This window comes from Aythya fuligula, chromosome 2, assembly GCF_009819795.1.
Source record: "Aythya fuligula isolate bAytFul2 chromosome 2, bAytFul2.pri, whole genome shotgun sequence".
NCBI lineage: Eukaryota > Metazoa > Chordata > Aves > Anseriformes > Anatidae > Aythya > Aythya fuligula.
Genome location: NC_045560.1, coordinates 38306453 through 38318732, shown reverse-complemented (window position 1 = coordinate 38318732; position 12280 = coordinate 38306453). Strand labels below are relative to the sequence as shown.

The 12280-nt window shown below is 39.2% G+C and overlaps 1 protein-coding gene across 7 annotated transcripts in view; it reads left to right on the top strand.

The window, feature by feature from the left end:
- SATB1 (SATB homeobox 1) overlaps window positions 1-12280 on the top strand; it is a 92425-nt gene that overhangs the window by 46720 nt on the left and 33425 nt on the right. For all 7 annotated transcript variants that reach the window (XM_032181264.1, XM_032181268.1, XM_032181269.1 and 4 more), the window contains 3 exons: window positions 59-170; window positions 2683-3137; window positions 11420-11632. In XM_032181264.1, the coding sequence (XP_032037155.1) occupies window positions 59-170; window positions 2683-3137; window positions 11420-11632 (780 nt within the window). The remainder of the gene's footprint in view (window positions 1-58; window positions 171-2682; window positions 3138-11419; window positions 11633-12280) is intronic.

Below are 12280 nucleotides of genomic sequence, written 5' to 3'. Positions count from 1 at the left end.
TTGACTTGTACTGCTCTATATTACAGATTATTTTTTTTCTTCTCCCCTTTTCACGCAGAGTATGATTTCTTCCATTGTGAACAGCACTTACTATGCAAATGTCTCAGCAGCAAAATGTCAGGAATTTGGAAGGTGGTATAAACATTTCAAGAAGGCAAAAGATATGATGGGTAAGCAAAAAAAAAAAAATTAAAAAAAATGCCATGATGGTAGATACATAACATACCATTATGTGTCAAGTTGAGGTCTGTCACAGTCATATAAGAAGCCAGGCCCCTTCATGATAAGTTTAGGATGCTTTTGATGAGTAGATGTAGAAAGTACATATATAGTGAAAGAATTCATTTAAATAAATATTTGCTATTGAAACAGCCAAACTGACTTGGTTTGCCAGAGATGTAAAGCTGTCATTCTGTAAATCTAGAGATCTTCTACAGCCCAGAATAATTGTTTAAAAAACTTGTTCCTGGAACTGTGATGGACTGGTTTCTTTAATGTATGTATTTTTTTCTTGCTCTGGCTAATGTATATTTAAAGAAAAAGGCTTCTATAACTATCACTGCATTTCAAGAAGAATGCTATAATTTCATGAATTCATATATTTCTTTAACTTTGGGACCCTGATTTTGGTTCATATTAGCAAATAGTTGTTGTGACAATCATTTGCTTGTTGTAGTAATCATGAGTAAAGTAGTGGAGAGAAAAATATATCACTGGGACATATTAATTCTATAATACCTTTTATCTTTCTATGACGTCCCTTTTTAAAACTATTTATTAAAGCTATTAACATAATTTTGAACATTTTATGTCAGAAAATTTCTACATAGTTTTCAGCAGAATGAAGAAATGGTACCTCAGTTTGGACCAAATTTTGGCCTGACTTACCTGTTAGTATTTGGAGAAAAATCATTTATCTACCAAAACAGGTTCCTTGCCTTTTATAGCTTAAGGCTGTAATGAAGACAATGAATCACTTTTGTGATAATTGTTTGAATTACTGTTCCAAATGAACGGCCCACTTAGGTTGATCTCTACTTTCTGCTGGTGGAAATAGGCAGCTTCTCTCCTTCATCTACTTTGTACCTTGTGTGCAACATTGAACTGCTCTAAGGGTTTATAGCCTTCCAAGGACCTGCATGACTGCACTTGATTTGAGGCGGTCCATGTCAGCAGTGCCTGCATGGGGGCTGACCATCCGACAGCACCTCCTTCCAGCCCCATTGTAGCGGCATTCCTGCTGTGGGGCCCATGCATGGGGCAACCCCTGCAGAATTCTCCTTATGTGACCTTCCAAGATAGTTTCATCATCTGTTCATTTGGGGACACAGGAAACGTGTGCATATATTCATGCTTAGGACAACAGGGGAGGGCAGGCTGTGGGTGGGAGTCCAGGTGTTGATTTCTTCTTCCAGTTATTTTTGTGGAGAAAAGGGTGTTTTGTACTGAATACCTGTTAGTGAAGATCATAGCCACTATGAAAAGTACAGATATTGCCTTATCCTTGTTAACTATGATTTACTGTATAAGAAAAAATAGCTACAACACTTTCATGAAGATACTAGCTTTTTGGTTCTTAAATAAAGCATGTTTTCTTAAAGCTATTTCCAGACCAGCATTGCTAAACCTCTAAAACTGAGGTTGTTTAAAATTAAAAAGTGACGTATACTGGTAAAAGTGAGACTCCTTTACATTAAGCTAGAGTTATTCTGTATTGTCTTATCACACATGAGAGAGGAGCTGGAAGAACTCTGTAGTTTAAAAAACTGTGTTGTTAATTAAAAAGGAGGGTGTGTCAAGGCAGATGAGTTAATATAGGAAAAAAAAAATCAACCATGTTGCAAGTCACTGAAAAAAAAAACATGCGTACATGGTTGCAAGATAAAGCAGCCCATCTGTGTAATTTACATAAATTATACTAGTTCCTAGCAGTCCCATACAATTGATGCTGCATCTAGAAATTAGCAAGCATGGGGAGGTCTACACCACACCCTGCTTGTTACAGATTTCCAGTGGCTAAGAACTGCAGATGTAGTGGCAGGGACCCCACAGGAGAAGCAAAACCAGTCACTGGGGCTTCTCTCTCCAATCTGGGTGAGTTTTCCAGTAACAACCCTCCTTACTCTTTGCACAGATACTCTCACCATTTTACTTGCCACTTCTGGAGCATACAGAGGGATTTCCCATTTTTGCCCCTCTTCTGGTTGTTTGCTGCCATGCCTGAAGCACCCTGCATCCCTCACTGTGGGGATGTCCTCTGTAGCCACATGCTCCTGGTTTGGTTGGCAATTGGTGCATTGCACTTTTGCAAAGCTCTCTAGCAGTGACTCCTTTGCCATATGTGGTTTCCAGCACATTGTTTTGGCTCTGATGTTCTGCTGGTTCCTCCAATGGCTTGGTGACAGTGATGGGCAATTTGTTGTGTTTTTTGTTGTTGGTGTTTGTTTTTGTTTGTTTGTTTAAATATCCACTACACCATTATTTGTAGCTATTTTGAAGGCAAATAACAGCAACAGTGATCTTATGCACTTACAGATCTAGGCTGGAGAATATTGTAAGCTCAACCGTGAATGTTGAGCTAGTTTGTATTTATATATTTTTGTTAGCATGTCTTGCTAGGATCATGAAGTTTGTGATTTTCAGTCTTATGTTGGCTTTTTCAATGTTTCTTTTCCACCATAGTTGAGATGGATAGCCTTTCTGAACTATCCCAGCAAGGTGCCAACCATGTCAACTTCGGTCAGCAGCCGGTCCCAGGGAACACAGCCGAACAGCCTCCATCCCCTGTTCAGCTTTCTCATGGTAGTCAACCATCAGTTCGGACCCCGCTTCCAAACCTGCACCCTGGACTTGTATCTACTCCCATTAGCCCTCAGCTGGTAAATCAGCAGCTGGTAATGGCCCAGTTGCTGAACCAGCAGTATGCAGTGAACAGACTTCTAGCCCAGCAGTCCTTAAATCAACAGTACTTGAACCACCCTCCTCCTGTCAGTAGATCCATGAACAAGCCGTTGGAGCAGCAGGTCTCAACAAACACAGAGGTGTCTTCCGAAATCTACCAGTGGGTCCGTGATGAACTGAAACGAGCAGGAATCTCACAGGCAGTATTTGCACGCGTGGCTTTTAACCGAACTCAGGTCAGTGTTTTTTTCTTGCTCTTTTAAATCTAGCAGCCTCTTCTCTTTCTCTCTCTCTCTCTCTTTTTTTTTTTTTTTCTCTCTCTCTCATTAATTAATTTACATATTTAGTAATTATCGCCTTTTAAGTCTCTATCTTCAATTCTGTCTTGTCACTTAGCTCCTGTGAAGGAACCACACTTCCTTGTAGGACCAGTGTCCATGTTGATACAGTACAGAAATCCACGGTGATAGGTTTGTGGAAATACATGTTGTTTTTAGAGATATCTTGGTTCCTCTCCATCTTCCCTGGAAAGGGAATGAATAGCTCTTTGTGATCATTCACAAAGTCACCCAACAGATTGCCGTTGTGTTGTAAAGGTATGCCAGTACTGATCACATGCATGCACTGAACTACCTATTTTCTTTTCCTTATTTGTGTTTATTATTTTCTAGTAAAAGTCTTAACAACGTGACTCATTGGAACTTTCTGAAAAGACCTAATTTACAAAAAAAAAAAAAAAAAAAAAAAGCTTTATTTTTAGATCTTCTGCTCTTATGTGTTTTTGCAGTTTGTTGCAAAATCAGTAGTTTCTGAGATTGCTGATGTCCACGTCAGAGCATATACTTCGGCTCTTCAATGCAGAAAAAACTAGCCCTAGCAAAGCTGATAAGTAACACTAAAATGTGTTATTTTTTACACCTGTTTTAGAAGCTAACCCTGTTATAATTTATTCTGTTTTATGAATTTAACTTAATGCCATGTTGCATGGAATTTAATCAAGCAGAAGTTATGAAAGAAACGTCAGTATACCCAAAGCAAATAAGATCTCAAAATTTAAAAAGTCTGTTTTAACAGAAAATAAAATAGGATTTCCTTATAAGAAATATTTTTAAAGGATGTAGGTAAATTTGTTTTGGATTTCACATTTTTAACTTAGGGAACAAGTATTTGCCCATTGTAGAATATAATAAAAATTATAATTCGAGATTCTCTTGTTGATGTTTCGGACTTAGAGAATAAAAAATATTTCATATGCACTTGTACCAGATTTGAATCAGCATGTTATTGGTAATCATTCAGAATTATTATTATTACCTTTATTTTTTACATCCTTCAGTTTTTACAACTGAAAGGAAGTACAGTTATGAGGTGAATTCTCTGTAGAGCTGTGTATGTGTCCTTGTGTCTTTCCTCTTAACAGTAGAGGAGACTTTGAAGATTTGGGTCTTTTATAACATGGGATACATGAACTCACACAGCTTACATAAATTTAGGCAGTGTCAGTTGTTATATTTATAAATAAGTGACATACAGATTTGTTTAATACAATAAGTAGTATTTTGGGTATTGATACTTTAAAGTATCAAAATACTAATAGTAGTTTCAAGTTACCACAGTTTGCAGCTGCCAAATAATTCAGAAAATAAATCATTTATTATTTACTTATTTCTCAGACTTGTCTAAAAACAATTTTTTTTTCTCTCAGCTTCCTCCCCCTTCCAAAATCATTTGTTCAGTTTTCTCATGCAGTTTTGGTCTTTGGTCTATTGCTTGTTTTTGAACAGTATGTATCTGAAGTACAAGGACAATTCGTTCTGACTGGACATTGAATTTATATGACGTTCTGCATAAACATGCTCTCAAGATGGGATGAAAGCAACAGTAGAGCCAGATTTCTAGTGCAAATACTGATTCCTGATTACTAGACATTTTTGTTACTACCAAAGTTATTAAATATTTTTTTAAAGTACAGTTCTTCCACAGACACTGTAGTTAACCAGCTAGGAAGAATGTGCTATTCAAAGTGACCCAAAACTGGGAAGAAATCAAAAAACAAACGTTGAAAAAAATCCAGAAAATAATATGAAATATATATATTTGTAATATATTTTGGCAATATTCAACCAAATCAACTTGAAAGAACACAGAGTTCTTTTGTAGGATATCCCCATATCCTACAAATTGTGTTAGCGAATCAAATTAGTATTTGCATTTAGCTACATAACTATTTGCAGTATTTGTTACTTATTGTGGCCAACGTAGGGAATAGAAAGGAAAAATACTAGGAGCCTAGGCAACATTAGCCTCAGTATGGTGAAGAAATAAGTCAGTATACTTTTCATATACAAGTGAAGCCCCACTGAAATCCAGAGGAGTTTGCTTTTGGCACATTTCACCTTTGCAAAACTGAAAATTGCCATTGTACCCACAGGAACAGCTAACATCCAAGTATAAGTACAGGTATAGTCACCTGTGGTTTTTATATGAAAGCACGAAAATTTGTTTTGCTTGCTGTGCTTCAGAATTTATCACAGCTTATTCAAGGATATATCGCATTTAACTAAAATTAAGGCAGCACTTTAATAACTGTTGCTGTTTAGAAGTTGTTTTCTAATATTGATGAAATATCTTCTGACTTTTTTTTTTTTTCTAAAGCAAGTGAAAATGCTTGTTTAAATTTATCTACTCTTTTCCAAGATAAAAAGCTAGCTCAGGCTTACCACTGACATTTTTGAAACTGCTATAAGCATATTTGTGCCGTGTCGAGGGACTATATCATGCCATCAGTTGTTGAAGGCAGATCTCACCGAAATCAGTCAGTAGTTCTGCACTAAAAAAAAAAAAAAAATAAATCTGATATTAAGATATGGTCTCAGATGAGGAGAGAGATTTGCTTTCACTGTAAAAGTTACGGAAGGAAGTGAATTGTAAACTCAGAGTAATTTAGCTTAGTGTTTTGGCAATAAAGATGAACTTCAGTTGAATTGGCTGAATATGTTGGTACCTCATTTTATGCATTTCTGCTTTGTAGTATGAATGCAGAATTTGTGGTTTTGTTTGGGGGGGGGGGGGGGGGGGGGAGGGAGGGTGCAGAGGGTAAATGAGGGGTGGTTCTACCAGCTTAGATAGTAGTTCATCATTTTGCCATCATTTTCAAGATGTTTTTAATTTTTATCTTGGGGCAAAAGTATTGCCTGGAAATATTTCTGCTTCCGCTTAGCCCAAAGGAAAAAAAAAAATGATAAAATTACTACTGAGAACTAAATCATTTGGTGTTTTTTGTTGTTGTTTTTTGTTTCTAAATTAATGTCTATTAATAGGACAGAAGAAACCTCAGCCACACCTAAGAAAATTGTAAGGGTGTTCAGTGTTTTTAATCTCTTCTTGGGTAATTTCCACCCTACCCATACCTTCAAAATGGTAGTTTCAAAACCGTGCATTTTTCAGGAATGTGCCTTGCAAAGTTTAATCAAAGAGGAGGCCAGAAAGCTATAACTTGCGTGCACCATATGTGCACAATAGCACAATTGTTGTGGGCAGCAGAAGTAGCTTTGGAGGCTGGAACGCCTCTCCTTGCAAGAAATTTCACAGTAGGCCTGCTAGGAAGGCTTCAGTGCACAGTGAGGTCTGAAGTTTTATTTGTCCTTCAGCAGTTGCTATTCCAGCTCACTAGCTGCAAAGAAACAGGCTGAATCCTGTTAGTATCGCTTTGTAATGCACCCTGGAAAAGTTTGTTGAGTCAGGATCTGTGCAAGCAGGTCCAAGTTTCACCTCAATCTTGGCTACCAAATGTGTGTGCCAGTCTCTCAACTTGCTAGAGCAATTTTGGTAAATTGAGCTATACATTTCAAAAATTTCAGTAAATTAAATTTCAGTTGCCATTCAGCTGAATTAATAAATTTAATATCTTTTCCAGCTGCTGTCGGTATACTGGATGGTTCAGCTTTTTCCCAGGCACTTTGCTGGGCAGAAATGGTGTTTGCAGCAAAGCGCAGTGACCCTGCTCCAGCCTGTCCCACAGACTCCCCCAGCAGATAGGCTCAGTCTGCCCCTGCAGTGCTCCTGTTAAACCAGGAGGCTTTTCACGCTGCTTGGTTCTTCTTGAAAGAGCTGGAGAGGAGCATCAGAATTTGTTCCTCTGAACCACCTTCGGAGTCTTAGACAAATAAACAAACTCCTCGCCAATTTCTGCAGTGTTTGTAAATGCAAACATGAGTCAGGAAATTGAAAGCTTTGGTTCCCACCAGCGAGTCTGACATTTGACTTGAAGGCATAACTTAACCTGGTGCATGGCACGGTGACATCTACGTGCTGCGCAAGTGAGGAGGTGTTAGTCATGGTTGTGGTTGGAACTGTAACTCCGAATTGCCTGCCTTTGTTTGTGTACACTTTCAACCATAACATTTGCTGCTTGAGCTCAGGTTCTGCTGTACGGAGGTGACCTCTCATCTCCATCATCGTGAAAGGAGGGGGAGTGCTTTCTGCTGCTTTTGCCATGTCTGACTATTGTAATTCTTCTCTTCCCACAAGTGACAGTTTTACATCTCAAGGTTTTTGAGTACTTCTCAGTATTTCTGCCAGATACCTTTCTCTCCCCCTCCTTTCTCCTTCACCCCCATACTTGTTTAAAATATTAGCTGCCAGGATTTATCGCATTTTGTTAATGTATAATGCCTTCTCTCCTATGTGAAAACTTCTGTGTATTTAGGACTTTGCTCATACTAATTCTGGGCAACTGTTGTTTCAGAGGAGAACACTTGGATGCGATAAATGGTTCCACGTAATTTTAAAACAAAATCCAAGTTTACACCAACCACCTTCTCAGGCACTTTTTTTTTTTCTTCCACTTTGTCTTTGGCACACTTTATTTTCCAGTAAAATGAAAAATGAAGATGGATTATTCAAAATTGATAACAGTAATGGACCATCATGTAATGTTTTATTGAATTTGAGTTCTGTAAATTATGTGGTAGAGAGAAATTTGCCTGCTTAAGTATAACAGAAATTGCCACTGTATTCATATAATTCTTCGTACTGTAATTTAAGAAAAAGCACACTATCCATATCACTATTGAATAAAAGGTAAAAAGGTGCTATTACACTATCATGACGGCTCTCCTCTTGCTACTAAGCGACATAGATAAATGTGTCTGCTTATAACTTCCTTGGCAGGGATCCAGGCCTGTGGGTGGAGCTTGCAAATAATCCTCCACCTGGACATGGGGCTTAAGCACCCCACGATGGAGGCAGATAGCATTCGAGGACGTTCTGCATATTTTGGGGAGGTTTGGGTAAATTGCATTTTTCTTCTGGAAGCTTTGAAGTTCTGTGAGGCTGATAAAATCTATTTGAATCAATGATTACATTCAAAGAGGAGACAAACTGGGGGCCAGACAGGCAGCGTTTTTGTTCACTTTGGCAGACACTTTCATTTATCTCCAGTTTTAAAGAATTCATAATTAGCTTTTGAAAGCACTGATAATATTTATTGAACATTTTTGTGCAATTAGTAATGAATTATACTTGTGATGATGTGTAAACTTTCTTTTTTCAATGGATCCTAGTAACATCTTAAGAAAATACATTTCCAGTGTGAAAGAATAAGAGGGAGGATGAGCAAAGGGGACTCTGTGCCTGACAGTTTCTATAATCTCTATACCAAATGGCATGGATCCTCTGTGTGACCTGAGGTATAATATCAGGAAACCACACCAAGACTTGCAGCTTTGCAAGCCAGTTCAGGCCTAGTATAATGAATGGTAAATTACTGTATGTAGGAGGCAAGACTTAAGAGCCAATGTATTCTTTCTAGGATTTTCCCATTTTACTTGTTGTCCAACAGTCTTTAGCTGAATTTTGTTGCTCAAAAAATTGAAGCAGTAGCAACAAATTAATATTTAAAGCCGGCAAACTGTATTGTAAGACTTGCCCTGTACCTGGTACTACACCTTTTTCAGCTGTTATTTGCATCCATATTCTGACCTTTTCATTTAAAGCAAGCACCTCCTCATGCCTTCTCCCCATACTCTCATCTCCCCTCTTCTCTCCACATCTGAGTCCTATGCTGTGCTCCCAGCTCATGCAAAGATTCACGCCAGTGATGGGGAAAAGACAGGGGAATTAATACCTAATGACACTTCCTGCATAAATTGTTATACTGACAGACACAGGGGAGGGTAAAAAAAAGTTTTATTTTTTTATTATTTTCTAGTATGGTCCAAAGTATTTTTCAAGGACGTTTTCTGTGGTTGACAGTGGGTTGCTGGGAAAGAGTCTTCCTTCCTGCCAGTAACCAGTCCACTTGTGTTTAGTTTTCCTTTCTTCTTTTTAATCCTGGAGCACTTGTTTTCAGCACAGGAGCAGTCAGAAATCACATGTTTACACCATAATGATACATCCTGTGCTCTGCAGGCAGCTGTGCCTTCTCTTCAGTGGCACAAAATCATTTTTAATGCTCTTTGGAGGATGGGCAGTATAACCCTACCATTAACAAGCAGTAACAGTGTGAGTACTTAAGTACAAAAGTACATTAACCTTGTAGACAAGAATTTAACTTCCATATTTGCTAATAAGTCTATTGTTGAGGCTATACAAAATTTAAAAATTTTGTCTCCACCCAAATTATACTTTTGTCTGTAACCCATTTATTTACCTTCTAAATAGTTTCTGCCTGGACACCAGAAAAGAGGAGGGATGAAGAACAGTGGTAAGAAAGTATCCACCAGATTATTATAATTTTTTAAAGTTTACCTCCAAATTATCTTTCAGACTCAGTGCTGGAAGGTTGGTTTGTGTTTTCCATCCCATTTCCCTCCTGTGTTTGCAGACCCATATGGAGTCATGAGGACCACGTGGTTCCAACATAGTGATTAGCACCTCTGTCCTCATTGCCCCTGGGAGGCAGAGGGGCAATGGGGCAAACAGCTCAGAGCCACGCTGGTGGGTGCTGGCCTGCCTGAGCACAGCTGCCTGGGAGCAGTGGCTTTGCAGCAGTGTCTCCATAAGGGGCTTTTGCCTGATAAAAAAGGATTTTTGGGGATAGAAGACAACTGCCATAGGTGGTTTCATAGGTGTGAGCATCAGACTCATCATCAGGAGCTGATACTTTGGCCGTAGCTTTCTGTGTGAATGGCCATCTACAGTCAGTCATCTCTCTTAGCTTTTTTATTACTCCCTCCTTACACCTCCACCCTTCACACCTCGATTACCCCCAAATAACTTAAATGTCCTTTAGGAAAAGGAACATTGGGTTGTGTTCTTTAATGTCACATCCATGTTCCCTTGTTACACTGGCATTAGAAGTCTCTCCGGCCAAGCCTCTCCTTGTCCCTGCATGGCAACAACATGTATTTTCAAAAGAAGTTTGTGTTTGCTTTTGCAGAAATTACAGTTTTCTTACTGCAAGTTTTGTAACTTCAAGACAGCAGAGCATTTTGTATGCCTGACGTATTTAAAAAGAGAATTTGGCAGGGGGGAGACTTCAAGAACCTGTTGACGTTAAACTTCTAGTTGCACTCACAGGTTCATAAATATTTCATCTTTTAGAGTAATTAGGTGTCCCAGACCGCCAGACCTGCTCCATTGCTGAGAACCGAGATGAAGTGATTACGCAGGGAACCTGGCGTGGTCTGTATGAGCCGGCAGCATGCTATCGTCTGCAGCCTGCCATTCCCAGCTCACTGCTGCCTATGCCCTCTATTCTGGCTTTCTTTCACTCCCCAATGCTCACTTTTGTGTATCATTGTTGGGCTCTGAAAGTTGTCAAAAGACAGCAACAGTAAATGGACTTAGGAAGTGGGACCTGCACAGCAGGTACTCAAATAAACAGCCCAGGCAATGGACAGGGTGAGGATTAGGATGGTCTGGTGAGGGGATGAGGGTGGTGGGAGGAGGAGAGGGGCACACTTCTAGCCTTTCAGTGGCCAACAGTCAGTTTTTACACCTGTTGTTAAACTCTGATATAAAACTCTCTTACCTAAGTATTGACTTAGACTAAAAATATGGACCTGAGTCAGTTAAGCCTACAGGACCATTATGAGTTTATCTTCTCAGATTAGCTGTGGAATATCACTTCCTTTCAAAGAGCTGTTTAAAGTGCTAGAAATGTGGAAAGCCAATTTCTTTAGGTTTGGTATGTGCTTTGCCTGAAAAGCCTGAGAACAGCACAGCATCATGCCTCTGGACTATGTGTGTTTTACTTACTCGTAACTTCTTGTGATTGTCTGGCGACTGTGAAAGATTTCATGGCAAGTTAAGCCAGTAAAAGGAAGGAGACCTATTAGGCAGATTCAGTTTGTGTTGTATGTAAAACAGATGCTTAATAAAATTAAGAGCACAATTGAGGCTCTCTTCTCTGCTACCTAAATTGCCATTAATATATTCCTGTGTGGAGTGGATAGTACATTTGGCTGCTCTCGTTCCAAGCCCAGTGGAAGGAGGACTGATGAGCAACGGCTGTGCAAAGGATGTTTTCACCAGGCTAACTGTCCAGCATTTTTTCTCCTCCCCCTCCCTACAGGGCTTGCTCTCAGAAATCCTCCGAAAGGAAGAGGATCCCAAGACTGCCTCGCAGTCCTTGCTGGTAAACCTTCGGGCTATGCAGAACTTCTTGCAGCTGCCAGAAGCCGAACGAGATCGAATTTACCAGGACGAAAGAGAAAGGAGCTTGAACGCAGCCTCTGCCATGGGCCCTGCACCTCTCATAAGCACACCGCCTAGCCGGCCTCCACAAGTAAACTGCTCTCTCTGTCTTTTGGATTTGCTTGTTGTGCTTTCTCCATATCCTGCCGGGTGATGCCTTTCTTCAGAACAAGAAAGCTTTTGCTGTTGAATTCTTTAAACGCTCGCAGAATCATTATTTTGCAGTGCATGTCACAAATTAAATTTAAGGAATGTAATGGATGATAGTAGCAGTTCATTACTAGCTATTTTCTAGTTTTAAGATAAACTCTATCCATTATGGCCCCCACAGAGTTTTTTGTTGTTTCTATTGAGACATGAGCTTTATTTGGTCCAGGAACATGCTGGTTTTCTGTTGTTGTCTTTATTTTTTCCTGTAATTCTCAGGTATTGTTTTAATGATAGAGTTTTAAATAGGGATTTTGAAGGATTTGGACCACTAAACTGAGTGGGAATGAAAAGCAGAAGTATGAGCACATCATATTGCCTTAAAAAATATCTTCCAGAAAACAAACAGGTAAAGCTAAAGGTCTCGGGGAGAGAAGACTCCCTCCTAAAATGCTGGGGGCACCTTCACCAGTTTGGGCTGGGTAAAAAAACAGCCTTGATCTAGTCACTGCTCTGAAAGACTGGGATATATTCTTTAAAACTTTAGTTCATGTTCAAATGAAACTCCTATTGATTTCCATCAAATCTGGTG